This window comes from Pimephales promelas, chromosome 23 (genome assembly GCF_988280905.1).
Source record: "Pimephales promelas chromosome 23, fPimPro1.hap1.1, whole genome shotgun sequence".
Lineage (NCBI taxonomy): Eukaryota > Metazoa > Chordata > Actinopteri > Cypriniformes > Leuciscidae > Pimephales > Pimephales promelas.
This window is the reverse complement of record NC_142791.1, coordinates 14,841,145-14,859,412: the sequence shown is the minus strand read 5'-3', so window position 1 is coordinate 14,859,412 and position 18,268 is coordinate 14,841,145. Positions and strand designations below refer to the sequence as shown.

Sequence of the window (18,268 nt, the reverse complement as noted above, 5' to 3'; positions counted from 1 at the left end):
ATGAAGAAAAATAGAAAAAATATGGCATGTTGCATTTTGCATTGCAATGACTCACTCATAACAGATAGAAGAAGCTTATTTGTAGACACTAACTTGAGTAAATATGTAATACTGTATCAATCAAGATTTCCACCACAAAATACTTTCAAGGCAAGGTGTTTGGCATCTTAAATGACCAACTATATTTTGAGTTGTCTGGTCAGATTTCATGGGGAATACCAGGCACATGTTGTTTGCTCTTGCATGTCTGTATACAGGCAGATAAGGAACTCCCGCACACTATCATTACTTGCACTTTTTATCGTTGTGGTAATTGCGCCCAGTGTAACAATACTTTCAAAACATCATTTTTCTGTCACCCTAGAACTGGCAGAAAGTATAGCATTAAATCTGTGATCACTTGTGTTTCCACTCATGTGGTTTATTTGATTCGTTGTCCGTGTGGTATCGGCTATGTGGGGAAAACGTCACGACAATTGAAACAAAGAATTAGCGAACATAAAAGTTCGATCAGAAGAAAAGATATGAACTATCCAGTTGCGGCACATTTTGTGACTTTGAATCACGATGTTGCTTCTTTGCGGTTTTGTGGGATTGAGAAAGTGACTTTGCCACCTAGAGGGGGCGACATAGAATTACTTCTACAGAGACGTGAGTTGTTCTGGATCTACACTCTTCAAACTTTATCACCTAAGGGTATGAATGACGAAGCATTGTTTAATGTAATGTTATAGTGAATTTTCTTTTTTTTTTTTTTTTTTTTTTTTTTTTTTTTTTTTTTTTTATATATATATATATATATTATGTATTTGTTATGAGTTTTAGTGGCTAAGGAGCCCGACTGTTACAATTGTTTGGAAGTACAACTTGATATTGTTGGATAATTATGTGTGTTTTTTTTTTTTTTTTTTTTTTTTTTTTTTTTTTTTTTTGTCTACGGGGTGACTTTAACTAATTTTGTTATCTATTACAATTTGTAGTTGTCTGTGATGTGGGGCTAATTATGTACTCCTAATGAGCTTAATTGTTTACAGATGGAGTTCTGTGGAGTGGTCATGTACACATTTAAAAAGAGATGTTATAGAACATTTTGTATACTCCTGACGAAGGTCGTGTGACCGAAACGTTGTGTGTGAATAAACTTGATTAAAAAGTGCAAGTAATGATAGTGTGCGGGAGTTCCTTATCTGCTTGAATGACTAGCTGGTCTTATTATCTGACGCACCTATCACCTGCAGGTGTGCGATGGAGTTTGGTTACTATGTCTGTATACAGAAAATGCCTGAGATTACGACTATAACCATGGTTCCCTGAGAAGGGGAACAAGGCGCTGTGGCTGGATTGATACTTTGGGGAATGCCATCAGTGTGACCAGTGTCTGAAAATCATACAGGGCACATCCGCAGACTCACTAGGCTATCTAGTGATAATATTCTCTCGACCATTACCCAAGCTCATATGCCCCTTGACAAGGAAAGTCACTGCCTTTTTTAACCTTCCTCCCTTTCTTGTAGGCCCAGCCTCAGATTGACACAGCTATTTGGGAATACTGGCCCAGGGAGACAGATTTCAATATGCTACCCTGACCTACCACTACCACTACCAGAGGGAGCAAACATGGGGGTTTCCATTAAGAATAACTATTCAACCTCCTCGCTACAAATAACTCTAACCTCTAGGAAGTCGCAGAGGAGCTTCAGCTCGACTACCTGAGAAAGATCGGGGGAAAGTGCTTATACCCTGGCTGGTCTAGTCTAGGACCCCAAGAGTCCCAGCCAAGGTGCCTGATAACAAGAAGAGCTGCTAAAAAGGCAAATTAACCTCTACTTGCCAGGTTTTAAGGGATTGGTTTTGGCTCCAACATGGAGTGGAGGACTTTAAAACTCTGACAGTATGAGAGGGTTCTACTATATACTTAACCCAGAAGGACTGCCCAAAATTGCCCAGGGTGCCAAGACTTCCAGCACCTAAAAAAGGTGGCTGGTAACAAGAGGAGCTGCTAAAAAGGCAATTTCATCTAAAGTTCTACAGGGTCCGGTTGAGGCTCAACCCTGAAGAGCATCCTACCAAAGGAAGCACTAGCTACAACCCTAGATACCACTGCCTTCTAGAAGGGAGCCACCAGGGATCTATCCTACTTAAAGACTCAAGAAATCTGGGGGAGGCAGATCGACCCTTCAATCACACTCATCTAGGACCTGCTATAACCCATACTTGATTCAATCAGCACTGGCCATTGACAAGAACAAGGAGGGATTCGGTCCTATTTACCAAATTGCTTTCTTTCAATCACTTCCCTTAGATCTCTACTCTGTGCTTTGCTCCTCAAATTAGAAGGAGCACGATTGGCCACACTCTCCCTCTAGCCCTGCCTCCAATCCTCAGACTGTGATGGACCAGGACCCCCAGGCATGTACTGATGTACTTCCTGAAAGCCGCCAACCACCCCCACTTCACTAAACCTACCGACTATCATCTCTATCGACGCTCTAAAAAGCTCTGAGGGCAAGACCTGTGCATCAAGAAGAAAGTTAACCATCTTCTCCCTGATGTCTGCCAAGTTCAGATAGCTCATCGTGGCCACCATTGCTGCCATTGAACGACCAATGGCAGAGTCTGGTGGTTTGTTGGCCCTGAGTGCTAGATCTGTGGTGCGGCGCAGATCAGCGACAGCTTCAGGAGACAATCCCTGTCCCCAATCTAAACCTTTAAGCAGGTCTGCCTGGTATGATTGCAACACTGCCATTGTATGCAAGGTACCACCGGCTTGACCAGTGACTGAGGAATGCAAAAGACATACCTTTCTGGAACTCCTCTGCCAGCTCGACCTGTGAACCCAATGACTTAAGTCTCTGCTGTGCCTCAGCACAGGCTCAAAACGCTTGTTCCACATTCCTTGAGGATTGGGCCTTGCGAATGGAGCTTCCTCATAGTGAATCTCTCTATAGTGAAGATGCACAAGTAAAGCACAAGTCTTAGTCCTTTTGTCCTCAGGTGTCAAAAACCTGGGACACGGTAACATAAAGTTCCTGAACACCTTTTTCGAGTGCTTATAAATGCCTAAAACTTAACACTGTCTCATCCAACCCGATCTCACGACCAAGTCGTACAAATTCGACGAATGATTAAAAAGTGGCTAATTCGTAACAATTCATACGACCTCACTCGTACGAATTAATACGATTTTGCTAAATCGTACATATTTTACGAATTGGCCAACTCGTATGAATTCGTACGAATGACCTACCCCTTACCCCGCCCCTAAACTTAACCATCACGTGGGTTTAGACAAATCGTACGAATTAGTACGAGTGAGGTCGTACGAATTAGTACGAATTAGCCACTTTTTAATCATGCGTCGAATTCGTACGAATTGGTCGTGAGATAGTGTTGTCTCATCCCAAGTCGTCATATAACTGACGTCTTGGGATGTCTTTTGACCATACGTCAACATCCGCCTTGTTAGGGTACCCTTAAACGTCGGTTAGTTGACGATCCCGGGCAGTCATACAACTGACGCTTTACCTTTAAAGTCAGTTAGGTGACAGGGTAGGTTTAGGGGTAGGTTTAGGTCTGGGGTAGGGTTAGGATCCGATAACGTCATGTAACCGACGTTTAAGGGTACCCTAAAAAGGCGGGTGTTGGCGTATGGTCAAAAGTTATATGACGTCTTGGGGTGAGACTGCGCTGCAAAGCTACACTGTGTAACTCTTTTAGTTTATTGTTAGCTAAAAACACTCAGTTCTTTCAAAAATATATGTGTTCATTTATGTATATTTACTTCGTTCAAGTAGTAAAGTATTCTTGGGCCAGGGGCGGCAGTGGGCGGCAGTGGCTCAGTGGTTCATCTGGGTTGTCTACGAACCGAAAGGTTGGTGGTTCAATCCTCGGTTCCACCTGACCAAGTGTCGAGGTGTCCATGAGCAAGACACCTAACCCCAGCTGCTCCCAACGAGCTGGATGGCGCCTTGCATGGCTGACACCGCCGTCGGTGTGTGAATGAGTGTATGAATGGGTGAATGTGAGGCAAATGTAAAGCGCTTTGGTGGCCATTAGGTCTATAAAGGCGCTATATAAATGCAGTCCATTTACCATTTACCATTCTTGTGAGTGTATAATAAGCAATTGAAAATACATACGGGTAAGGGGTTCTAATGTTGGTCGCCATGTTGCCCCTCCATCTTGAAAGTACATTAGCCAAAGAGGGACATACCAGTTAATTTTACCATAAAATACCATAATTTTATGGTCCAAAGTTCTGTAGTGCACCTTCAAGGAAGTAAATAGTGTGAGATTTAATTTCATGCTGATGTCGAACCTTACTTTAAAAACATTTGGTCAAAAAAAGGTCACATTTTGTTAAATCAACAGATGTTTTTTGTGTGCTCTTAAGTAGTTCACTTGTGTTTTAAGTATAGGAATCTTTAGCCCTTCTTGGTTCTTTTAATAGGATTGTATCTTTTATTTGATGCTATACTTGTCTTGAGAAGCAGCTATTTTAAGGGGCGACTGTAGCAGGGGTTTCTGACATGCTTTTTTTCCATTTCCTGTCAGAGATGTTAATCCTGTAAAATGTCTGTTTTGAGGGACTTTACAAGGGCTGAGGAAGGAGCAATGAAGCAGAGCTGTCGGTTTCTCACACAGTGCAAACATACTTTTTTTTTTTCTTTTTTTTTTTTAATATTGCCTTCTGGTGTAACAATATTATCCATATTCTTGTGCCAAAGAAATTATCAGTGGTCTTCTGCTTGTTTTTTAATGTTTGTTCATAAACTACGTACATATATCTGTTTAAGAGGGTACTGAGGAAACAGAGTGACCAGCATCAGTTGACGTCAAAGAAATAAAAGGTGTTGATGTCTCAGCAAATTGCTGTAATTAGGCCGTCTCAGGCCGTGTGAGCTTAAGTGACCGCCTTGCTGTAATACACACGTTTTCCCAGTACTGGTGCAGATGGTTATTATAGTGGGCCACTACAACCACAATTTTAAACAGAAATCTGAATAATATGCATGTAACTATGTTGATTGTCTGTCAACACAGACAATAATTCTGTGTTGTAAGTGAGGGGTTTCATTTTGCTTTATAACAATAGCCCTATATCATAAAAAAATGTAAATGAAAAATTATGGTAATGTGATTGATGATAAAATAATTATAAATTATTTCAAAGTAAACTTAGACCTATCACAAATTTGATTTTTGTTTATTATTTAGTCAATCTGTGGTGAAAATCAAGTTTTTAATGTTGTTCATATGTCTATGTGGTGGGGGTTTTTTTATGTGCTTTAAGACAAACTATGTGTTAATTCATAAGTCATTACCATGCTAAGTATTTTCTTCTTAAAGCTGCCTTGTGTCAAAAAAAAATCAAATCATGCTCCATATTCCATACCAGATGGGGGCAGTACACCTCCAGGAAGTGAGTTGTGCTGTGGCCGTGCGCGCGCTCTTTCACGTCTTCAAACAACACAAGTGAGTGCTGTCTTGCTCTCTCTCCCTCGCGCATATTAATCAAATCAATTGACATGATAGTAAAATGTTGGAAGACTGCAGTTTCACATGGAGCATTTGGAGATTTTTACAGATTTTTACAGGCTTTAGCATAGGCTATCATTAACAGCGAGCTAGGTTATTCCGCTATATTTTTCTGCTGATGTGAAAAATCAAGTAAATATAGCAATTTAACGGATATGACGTTATGTTATGCTGATGATTTTTAGAAGGCACCTGTCTGACTCAACTGTCAATGGTAAAATAGTTTGTGTAACATTAGCAACACATTATTAGCAGTTTGATAACGTAGCAAAGCAATTACCGTTATGTGTCCGATGTTGTAAAGAGGTTACCATTGTGCAGCGTTTGAGGCTAATTTGCATATTTATACTCGCTTATACTAAATTAAGCAAGACTGCAGTTACATTCAAGCTATTTTAAGGCGTGAACATTTATTTTCACAGGAAAAAACTTTTAAATATGTCATTTTGGTGTTCAAGTTTAAGGGATAAATGATTGACCACAGGCGGACTTTAAAACAGTTAGCCTACATATAATCAAAACATAATTATTACGAATGATATACTTTTAAGTATTTCTCTTTTTCAAGTCAAAGTCAATGAGGTCCAATGTTGTTTGTACTCAGCTGGGTAAACCGCTCTGCTTTTCAGACACAAAAACAATTAAATGGAAATGCAGTTTCAAACAATCTATAAACACTGCTTAGTAAATTTGCCAAAACAAGTCTCTCTGTTTTTTTGTTAGAAGGTTCACTTTTTTATTTATTTTTTTATTTTTTCATTTATTTTTTATTTTTTTTTTTTTTTGCAGTATGTGTCTCCAACAGTAGGTGGCGGCATTGACTAGAAGAAGGTGCGCAATCAACCAAACCAACCAAAGTATCCTAGGGAACTCCTGTTCTCAGTGCTGTGAAGGGTGATTGCTTGTCATGTATTATGCCACTTTGTTTTGACACAGAAAAACTATAGAAAGTATAAGAGGGGGATGTCTAGAAGTATTTAGTTTATAATGAAAAAAAATACTCTAGTCAAATGCAGATGAGTACAGAAGATCTATAATAATAAAAAAAAATGTTAGCATTATGTTTTACCATAAATCCAGAATAAATGCAAGCTTTGTCTTTTTTAAATTCAATAAGTAAAAGAGAAAAGGGACTTTAAGCTGAATTACTTGTTTTTTATTAACACACCATATTTTTTCTGACAAAAAAAATCTGGTCTTTTGAGTCATTGTAATATTTCCGTTGAATGGGAGATAATAATAGAAACTGGTCCCAGATGCGTGGGCTAAAGACTTGCGTCAGTCACAGTCTGAGATGTGAGTAGGCATGCAAGTGCAAAGGACAAGCTTTGCTCCTCTATGCATCACTTCAGATTTTATGAATCTCTTTCAAAGTAATATAATCATACACAGTTATTCAGTACAAAGCAAACAGATAAAAACAAGAAACACTGAAGACTCGTCTAGAATAAGCTCTATCAAAGAAGATGCATTTTGTCAGATTAGTTTGTGCAATATACCTCAAAGTGCCTTTGCAGAGACTTTACTACTTTTAATGGAGAGTAATTAGTGGTTCTGCTTACATGACCTACTTCAATACAGCGTCTGATGTTCATTAATCTGCAGAAGTCAAGGGCTCCTGTGATGTGGCTTTGTTTGGTAGGCCGCACAAAGAAACCACTTTGATATTTAAGTGCTATCAGACTGGTATTTATCCCTAAATATTGTGTAAAAAATGTCTATAATGAGAGCACCAAGAGAAGCCACATGACATAAAGAGAATTTTCATAATAATCTAATTTGTGACCAGATATAAACAACCATTCCAAAATTTGTACAGTAAAGTAATTGGTAAATGCTACATTATTACGAAAGATTTTAATTTCAAATAAATGTGGTTCTTTTGAACTTTCTATTCATCGGAGAATCCTTTAAAAATATTTCAGTTTCCACAAGAATACTGCAGAGCACAAGTGTTTGCAACATTGATAATAATAATAAATGTTTCTTGAGCATAAAATCCTCATATTAGAATGATTTCTGAAGGATCATGTGACACTGAAGACTGGAGTAATGATGCTGAAAATTCAGCTTTGATCACAGGAATAAATTATATTTTAAAATGTATTCATTTTTTGTTGTAATAATATTTCACATTATTGCTGTTTTAATGTATTTTTTATCACTGCAGCCTTGATGAGCATAAGAGACATAATCGGGTAACACTTTACAATACGGGTGCACTAATAAGCATTAATTCATGCTTAACTAATGCACAGATTATACTGAATGTGTGAACTAATGTGTAACTAATGATTATCTAAGCTATTCATTAATGATTACCACATTAGGAGCTAATTAAGAGTCTGTAAGATTAATGTATTAGTTCATACGTGAATTGCTATTAATGAACTATGTAATTGTTGATTAATTCCATAATAACTTATTTTTAACTAATAGTGTTAATTAATATGTTAATTACTAGAATGAGCCAAAACCTTGTATTTCAACTTCCAGATAATATGACAGGTACACTAATATGCATTAATACATGATTAATTACTTCATTGTTACTGCAAATTCATGTGCAAATTACGACAAATGACTAGTTAATAATGACGTGCCCCAACAAGTAAAGTCATAACATAATGATACCTTTGCAAATCATTAGCTAATGATTAATTAAAGCAGACAAGTGGAAGTTGAAGTGCATAGCTTTGACTAATTGTTGTAATTAACACATTCATTTACACTATTAGTTAATAAAACATGTTATTAACGAATTATTACACAATGACACATTGAATTAATAGCAATGAATGTATTACTTAATCTATTAATCATATAGACTCTTTATTATTTGCTGATGCAATCAATAATTAATGGTTTGGTTCTTCATGAGTTATACATTGACTCATGATTATCTGTGCATTAGTTAAGCATGAATTAATGCATATTAGTGCACCCGTATTATAAAGTGTTACCCATAATCGTACTGACCCAAAGATATTTTAAAAATCGCATCTCACACAGGAAGTTGAATGAGGGTCCTCGTCTAGATCTTCTCCGGTTACAGATGAAAGCCATTTGGCATATTGCAAATAATGCAATAATCATACTTTTTGATGCTAGATTCCTCTTCTACCATTGCTGACTATAAAATGCTAGTCAACCAAACCCCGAGCCTGTGGCATCATGCTTGTTGGTCCTGGATATTTAATGAAGTCATGGCTTCAACAACATACTTATCAATAGGAATATAGTTTACCTTTGATGTTAGGAAAACATTAATATGCGTCTTACTTGCGCTCTGGTTGGTTCCGCCAAAGCTCCCTATAAGGCAAGTCATTTCACTTGGCGGCCATCTTTGAAACGCAAGCTTATGATTCAATTTAATATTTGAAAATAAATCACCAATGAAATCTGACAGAAACTGTCCCATAAATTTGGATTCTAAACACTCAAATCATGTCAAGAAAAAACGCTTCTACATGTGCAAAGATCACTTTAAGAAGTAGTGTCAGAGATTAGCAAGAAAAGATACATTGCTGATTCTGCATTCTGTAGCATTTTCATACAGTTAATGTGCATGCGGCTGTGGAAATCGTAAACATCTTTCAAGTGGAAAATGTGTCTCACCGGTCTTCGCTCATCGTTTTTCACTCAAGATTGATTTATGAAAACATACAGACCCGAAAAGGGACAGAACTATTTATATACAGTAAAACATTTTGTGGTAAAGTTTACATACATGCATTCTTACATTTGTCTTTCTGGTGATGTTTTTCATGTGTGTTCTTTATGGAAATGTTCTCGAATAGCCCCGTGTGGGTGGACGATAGTGGTAACTTACATGGAAAACAAACAATAAGACATTAAAAAGGCTCGCAGTTAGTTCTCACTTCACTGTGCTCATTTACATGCCACTTTCTGGAAGCCTACAACCACACAGCCTCTATAGTACTTCCTCTCTTTGTGGTCTTGTGTTGTTTTTCAGTCAACTGTTGCTTTTAATCAGATATTACTGACTTTATTTTAATGCAGAGTCTATTTTCTCTATGTGTAAGTTATAGTTAGATGCCAATAGTTATTTATACTTAGTGAAAAATACTATTTGCACCTCAGTGTATTGCAGTACATAATGAAAGAGAATACAGTAGTAACATATGTATTAATTAATGTCATGGATGCTGTCTTGTTGGGACATTTGTCTCTAATGTCCACCCCTAAATCCAGTTTCAGTTATAAGTAGGCTATATTAAATACTCATTTGGCTCTTAATGTGCTTTCACTTTATTTTCATAGTCCTTTTAACACATTCTGTTGACTATAAGTAATGTCGGACTTACATGTCGACTAACATTAAGAGTCGAAATCACATTAAGAGTCGACCATTTGGCTCTTAATGTGATTTCACTTTATTTTCATGGTCCTTTTAACACATTCTGTTGACTATAAGTAATATCGGACTTACATGTCGACTAACTCTCATTAGTAGTTAGATGACGCCCTAGGATCGCGTGTAACCCTATCCCCACCCCAGACCTAAACCTTCCCACGTCATCTAACTGACGCTTTTCCTTTAGCGTCAGTTAGATGACGCCGTAGGATCGCATCATGTAACTGACGCTAAAGGGCGCCTAAAGCATAAAATATTGAAGCATGGTCAAAAGGTGACGCCTTGGGGTGAGAATGCGTTGGTTAACATGTAGTTGCAAAATTACTTTAGTAGTTAGTAGAATGTCTAAAGTGGATCATCGAAATAAGGTGTTACCCTTTATTTCAACTTTAAAGGGTAAACCCTTAATTTTATTTAAAATAAACTCCTCTCAGAGTTGATGTGTGATGGAAAAAAATGAGAAGAATGAGATTGGAAAAGGCAGATTAAAACATGTCAAAAGCTAAAGCCGCTATCCGTACAGTTCGCTCTGCTGCTTTAGTCATCTGAACGGTTTCTCTTTTAATTTTGTCCGGCTTAACCAGACAATGGTGGTGGAGTTTGTGTAAATGGCCTTTGCCAGCAAGACAAAAAAGTTTTAAAATCTAGCATTGACTATCATTATTGCATTTATTTGCATAAGTGCAACAGCAAATTTAACAGTATAGCCACCTTTTATAAAACAAATAAATTCACTGTAAAAAGTGTTCGGTTCACTTACTTGCTTGTGTTGGTGCATTAGAAACTGATTCTCGTAACACACAGCCAGCAGAAAACAAGCCGACAGCACTGCATGTCATGACGCAACTTGTTTTTTTTAATGGAGAACTAAAACCTAAATTTAGTGAAAACTTTAACACCATTCCTCAGCTATCTTGCAACCACTGGCGTTTTTTTTTTTTTTTTTTCAGGAAATGCCAATAATGTTTTTCTAGGAGGAGATTGTGATATGACACAAACATATTTTCGACTGTAAAATATACATGTGACAATACTTCTCATATCTAGACACGGAACACAAGAATTTGGTTGCACTTTATTTCAATGACCCACTTTAGGCTTTCTTCCTTCTATGAGTAACTTTGCAAGTACATGTAGACTAACTCTCATTAGACTGGTTAGTAGAATAAGTTGACTTGTAGTTGCAAAGTTACTTATAGTCAGTATAATGTCTGTTGAGAAGCATCACAATAAAGAGTTATCAGATATATTACTTTAATGACAGTTAGTTGACATGTAGTTGCTAAGGTACCGTGCATAAAGTTAGTAAAATGTCTAAAGTGGATAATTGTTAGAATTTTGACCATGAAGTGAATTTTACATACACCGTGCAAAAATGACTAGAGCTGTTCTTGGCAGTTCGGCTGAACCAGCTCTCGATGAGCAACAGAACAAAGGCGAGTTGTAAATGGGAGGGTCATACACAGCATGTTTAAGTGTAGCAGAGAGGAAGTGGACTTGTGCTCACTACTAACTACTCACTTTAAGCGTACAAGCCAAGCCTCCATTAGATCATCTCAATGGGTAAGTCGTTTTGTTCTTTTAAATGAAATTCATCGTCATTGTTAATTGATGCTTTCTAGATTTTGATTTTGCTTTAAAATATTGAGGTTGATCATGGGAATCTGAGTACACTTGTGTACTTCCCACCAAACAGATGAAAAGGAGAAGGAACTCGTTGTAATTCACATCCTCTATCGGGGGATTTCTGCTCAATTGTATATTTAGAGGATGCTGAAGGTAAACTTTCCTTTCCTAAATGAAACCAAAAATTAGGTATATCATCATAAGTGTAGTGCCGGTGTTGTAACTGCCATGACATGCAGCCTTCAGTTACTCTTTATTGTGATGCTCCTCAACAGACATTAGACTGACTAAGTAACTTTTGCTACTACAGTACTGTACATGTCAGCTTATTCTAACTCAAACCCTATACCAGCCTACTAATACTCTACTAACACACTATACTCTAATGAGAGTTAATTGACAAGTAGGTGCAACGGAATATTTCAATGTAGAAATCATTTGTGATAATTTAGTGGTTTTGAAATGTGTACTTTATGTATGGTTAGGTTCATTATCCGCCGTTTGTGGTTTGGGTTAAAGATCGATCGGGTTAAAGATCATTTAGATTGTGTTGTGTCATACATGCAGATATTAACTAGAGTTTGAAATTTGTTTTGCTTTTTGACACTGATGGGTCATTTACAATTAATCCCATTATAACATTTTAATGACAAATTCAATTTGTACCACTGTAGTTGAGGTCAAGAAAACAGTTAAAATGGCCTTGTGACAGCCAATGTCAAAACCAACCACCTGAAAGTTGTTAACCCATAAAGCTAAGTGGTTTCTTAAGTTTGATAATTCATCTGCTATGTCGTGCTTATGACATATTTATGATAGGTTGTGTTGTCTCAGTAATGTCAAGTTGTCATGACAAAGACACTGACAGGTTATGATGTATTGGTTTATGTCAAGTTGTCATAACAAAGACATCTCAAACAATGTCATATTTGCATTAAAAATGTCATAATTGTGTTACTATGTTATGTTTCTATTTGAAAGATTAAATTTAGTATAGTAGTAACTCTATGGTTACACTTTTCAAAATAACTGAGGTACTTTTACTGAGGTAGTTTTAATTCTCTTTAAAGTCTGATGCAAAAAAAAAACATTCTCATCTACACATTTAGATCACAGAGTTTATGTAGTTTGGTGTGTATTAAAGAGGCAACTGTGTTCATGTAATAGTAAGTAAGAAAACACTTTTGTAAATACCTGAAGAGTTCAGATGCAAAAGCCTCTAAGTGCCATTTGAAATTTTCTTCTAGAATGATAATTTTTATCAAGCTTGTATATTTAAGTTCAGTGATTTCACTTAAATGGCAATGACAATTACATATTAATTGTTATTTAAGTGAAATTACTGAACTTAAATATACAAGTTTGGTAAAAATCATCATTAAAGAAGAAAGTTTCAAATGGCATTTAGAGGCTTTTGCATCTGAACTCTTCACCTGTATTTCAGGAAGCTGACCATATTTGAATAAATGCTGGTGTTCAAAATGTAAATGTACACTTTTTTCTTTTACATTGTGTTGTTCATGCCTGTGAAAGTTGCCGCCACGATGTAAGGGGTTGCTTGGGCATTTGTCGTCTGTTCTGGGTAATTTCCAGATGGCTAATGGGTCAAAGAGTTTCTGACCCAAGATTTGATTCAATACTTGACTCAGGATTGTATTGCCCATGTTTATTGCCCAAATAAAAGGACACAATTGAAGGATCATTCATGTAGCAGAAACCTCAAAGTTTACACATCAATGTTTAGTTTCACTTTATTTTGACAGTTTCTTTAACACATTCGGTTGACTAATGTGGCTCTTACATGTCTACTTACTCTCATTAGAGTTTTAGTAGAGTATTAGTTGACTAGTAGGGTAAGTTGACATAATTATAGTCAGTATAATGCCTGTTGAGTATGGGGTTAGAATTGTGGCATTTTTCCAAATAAATAGATTAATCTTCACAAATAAATGTAAAGAGGTTCACAAAAATGTATCAAATTCACAGTCTGAGGAAAATTTGAGGAAAATAAAGTTTATGGTAACATTCATCTGCATTGACTCAAATAGGAAGTGTATGCATAATGCCCATACAATTGCTACAGCAAAATATGTTTAAAATTTGAATATATCAAGCCAAGCCACAATTTTTATGAGCCTTGGAAAAAGCCAGAGAAACAGGGCGTTACATCTCTGTTACGTGAATGACGTGTACTGTATATGGAAGCGTCACATTATTCAAGATAGAAAAGAACATCATCAGTATTTAGCTGGCTGATGAATAACCTGGTTCAACGTCGTGATAAATATATGAGTTTGTGTAACATGTGAAATTACTGTCAGACAACAGCCAACAGCTTTTCACTTCTTCAGTCAACGAGTTTTAATGTTGCATATGATCTGCTCCGTGGATCTAACAATCTATAAAGCTTTATACCCAGACACCAACAGATCCGGCCCACATCTCATTTCACACAGCCCGAATGTGGGCCGGATCTGAGCCGACACTATGTTGCTGTCTGGGTAAATAGTATTTTAAATAATTCCTGTTTTACGATTCCCTTTGTTTGTAGAGAATTAATAGGTGGGTTAATTCTAAACGTGTGACAGGTTGTTGCATTCTAAAAGATACTGTATCATGCATTTAAAAGTGAAATATGCCAGGCAGACAAGCGATATGCATTTGTTGATTGGTTAAAACACTTCATTACACAAATAATACTTCATATGAATCAGACTTAATAGTTTTTTATGGTAATAGTAACTAATACAGCATCTAAAGTAGGCTAAATAGGGATTTTTATTTGCAGCATCCAACCCTACCACTGTCAGAAAAAAAGGTACGAAAGCTGTCACTGGGGCGGTACCTTTTCAAAAAGGTACACTTTTGTACCTAAAGGGTGCATATTGGTACCATAATTGTACAAATATGTACCATGAAGGTACCAATATGCACCCTTTAGGTACAAAAGTGTACCTTTTGAAAAGGTACCACCCCAGTGACAGCTTTCGTACCTTTACGCTGATCTTGATGCTTGTACTGTTACATTGCGGGTGGCCATTTGGGCTCATATTTGGTAGCCCTACATGACATTTATGTATGTCCTATAGCTATTTATCACTGTGATTGTGCTTTAAAAGGCAAAATCATATGTTCTGTAATTTATTACATCGCGTCTACCCCATGCGAGCGAGGCTGTCTACACTGGGCAAAGCAAATGTGCTAATCATATCCTCATAATTCTAATTGTGCGTAGTAGCCGCTACTTCAGAAGAAGAACGGGCATCCAATTACTATCAATGAATCATCGTGTCACGCTCCGATATTCTGCGATACATATGCGATACTGTATCCAGTGTAGACAGTATCACGAAATATGAATGTTCCAGTAGCCAGCACTAGTCAATATAAGTATGATTATGTCGCACCACCTCTTGCCGGCGTAGAGAGGGTGTTACTGATCATGATGATCGGGATCTGTGATGATCATAATTCCTTGAGTTTATCCTGATGGAAATATAAAGAGGCCTTAAACTCCAGAGTTTTTTAGCCACACAAATTGTTTTAAAGGGATACTCGACTTTTTTTTGGAAATAGGCTCATTTTACCACTCCCCCGGAGTTAAACAGTTGGGTTTTATCGTTTTCGAATGTATTCAGCCGTTTTTTTGATATTTAGAAGAATATCAGGAACCAGACAGTTTCAGTTCTCATTGACTTCCATAGTATATTTTTTCCTACTATGGAAGTCAATGAGACAAGAAACTGTCTGGTTACTGATATTCTTCTAAATATCAGAAAATCGGCTGAATGGATTTGAAAACGGTAAAACTCAACTGTTTAACTCTGGGGGAGTGGTAAAATGAGCCTATTTCTATAAAAAAAAAAGTGGAGTATCCCTTTAACCACACAAACAGTTCAGCTCAATTTGAATTAAGCGCCCAAAGATTATTACTGCTCCTTTCATGTGGCCGTTATCTGATTGGCTTGAGGAAACGGGGGTGGAGTCCACTTATTTGGAGATTTGTCTAGACGTCAACACTAAGTGTTTTAAAATCCACAGATGCGTGAGGGGATTTGCAAATGCACAAGAAGCAGTTCACAAATAAATGCCAGGCAGAGCTGTGTTTTACAACAAAACTGTGTTTTTTTTTTTTGTGAAACTCCTTACATTTATTTGTGGATCTTAATCTATTTATTTATGAATTTGATAAACATTTTGTGAATCTCTTAACATTTATTTGTGAATATTAATTTATTTATTTGGAATAATGCAACAATTCTAACCCCATAGTAGAGGAGCTTCACAAATAGTTATCAGATATTAAGCAGACAGTCCACTAATACTCAAATGAGAGTTAGTCGACGCCATGTCGTTGGAAAGTTACTAATAGTCAACTGAATGTTCAAAAGGGGTCATCAGAATAGAGTGTTATAGTTTAGTAATTAGGATTAGGGAATGGTTCAATAGTGATAGTACCTACACTCAACCTTGATGAAACTATTAAGTTTCACACAAAATGATCTGTTTTCAGGCTTTAGTTGTTGTCTAGGTGATTTAGATATAAATCAACCTAGTGTCCTAGAATTGAGCTTTGAGACATTTCTAGAAATCAACAAAAGCTGTTGCAAGTTTGTCAGAGCCGCCGTCTTGACGACGTAATTTCATGTTAAAAGAGGTGGAAAGTCCCTGCCGGTGAATTCAAGTCCTAAGAACTTTGGCCAATCAGTTTGTCCATACAGCAACCAAAAGGAAGTGACTTTGTGACACAGAAAAAGCACACACCAATGTGGGCCCTGAGAGGAAATGACTTGCACTGTGCATGAGTCTGCGATCACTGCTCGCCTCTGCTCTATCGGTCCTGAACTCTCAACTAACTCATTCAACTTCCGACCATACGCTGAACATCAACCTGTAAAACATGGTGACAAAAACAAGCCTGTACGAATGGCACTTTCGATGAAAAAAAAACATACCTTCAGCCATTTACAACAGTCAAATGCGAAGATGTGCATCCAGGACTTCTGTAACAAGTAAGTATGCGGGTTTCTTCACTTCTGTCCATTTGGACAGAACAACATTGATGTACGAAACAACAACATTGATGTACGAAAGAGTGTTTTGTTATCAATTGTTTGAAAAGTGAAAGTAATTCCCACAAGTTTGAGGGTTACTACAATAGTGAGCTTGTGCTATGGTCGACCATGTGTGTTAAAGTAAATGGGAGTCATTGAATTATTGTCGTTTTTAAGATAATTGAGAAGGTGCGTGGTTTGTGGTGCTAGAGAGTACAGTTCTACCTATATAATTGTTCACATATAATCTGTATTTTAACTCCAGTCATGTGGCTCTGGTAAAATTCAGGTTGCAGATTTAATGTAAAGTTAAACAAATTTCAAATGTACTATATGTGTTTTTCATTCATAATGATTGCAGGGAAAACCCCTGCCGTACTCAAGGCCACAATATGGATGTTACATATACACCTTTACCACTAAACTCCTACCCCATGTTAATGGTGTTCTTATGACCTTTTTTAGACAGGATACACTTTGCATTTCTACACGTTATAATGTGGGGGCACATCCAGCAGACTATGAAATGTTGTTCTGACTAACATCTGTGGGCAGATGTTTGAAAAAAACGTAACACTCTAGAACAATGGTCCGTCATTAATGAGAAACTATGCAGTTCCACATTAACACTTCAGCTACTGTACTATTAACTAATATAAAAACGAGCTGAAACAATCAGTAAATAATAGGAAATTTAGAAAGAGTAGTTACTGAATTAGATTGGCATGATTAATAGCTTAACTAACTGACAAATTCTAAAGAATATTATGTGAGTCTGAGACGTTATAATTTTTACTCTGAATATAGTCATAAAGTGCATCACTATTTACTCAAGTGTTGCCTAGTCCCTATGCAGGAACTACTATAGTGATCTGGACCACTATTTTAAAGTAAAAATGATGTTTTTGGAATAACATGGAACTATCTTAGTCACAAATTCTGGGTAACGCTTCCTTTTACAGTCGTGTTACCCATGTACTTACTATGTATTATAATTACTGCTTAATAACTAGGTACTAACCCTGAACCTACCCCTAACCCATGTACTTACCTTATATTAGCCAGTACTTTCTAGGTAAGTACACTGTAAGTACATGTAAGTACTGTACTGATTAATTAAGCTTGTTTCCAAAATAATAGTTAATAGTAGAAGCTGAAGTGTTAATGTAGTACCGCATAGTTACTTATTAATGACGGATCATTATTCTAAAATGTTGCCAAAACTTAATGTGCCGTTGATGGAGGCGTGTTACGTGTGTGCATCATGTTCTCTTTTATTGAAAACAGGACACCAGCTGTATTTTAGGTGAAGTGCAGGAAATGAAGGATGTACGTGCAGAGCAAAAATAATAACTGAAACTGATGCCACAGATTCTTTTCTCATCCTTAGTTTGTAACATAAATAATCATAATAAGGAAATGGTCCTCTATGTGAGAAAACCATGAGTAGCTTGTGATAAATCAATTCAAAATGAATGCTTTAATATTAGTTTACTTAAAGCGAGTGTAAGTGTATTCTTCATGTATAATCTGTAGCAACAGAAATTCCATTTTGTCCAAGAAACGCCTGTTTAGGTGCAGTCACATTTATCGCTGTTTGGTGAAATCCCGCCATTTTATTCGAAATATACAGCCCGTTCTCATCCTTTAACGTCATATAGAACGCTATATG

At 36.8% G+C, this 18,268-nt stretch overlaps 1 protein-coding gene across 3 annotated transcripts in view; it reads left to right on the top strand.

Moving 5' to 3' along the window:
- Positions 1–11,391: 11,391 nt before the first annotated feature.
- The window catches only part of sh3bp2 (SH3-domain binding protein 2), a 29,297-nt gene continuing 22,420 nt past the window's right edge, over positions 11,392–18,268 (top strand). The window contains exon 1 of one of the 3 annotated variants that reach the window (XM_039676363.2): positions 11,392–11,479. Coding sequence is in view for 2 of the 3 variants with exons in the window: in XM_039676361.2 (XP_039532295.1) it covers positions 16,328–16,554 (227 nt within the window). In the remaining variant the exon portion in view is untranslated. Of the gene's footprint in view, positions 11,480–16,322; positions 16,555–18,268 lie in introns of those variants that run through there. The other 2 variants (XM_039676361.2, XM_039676360.2) reach the window with 2 other exon arrangements.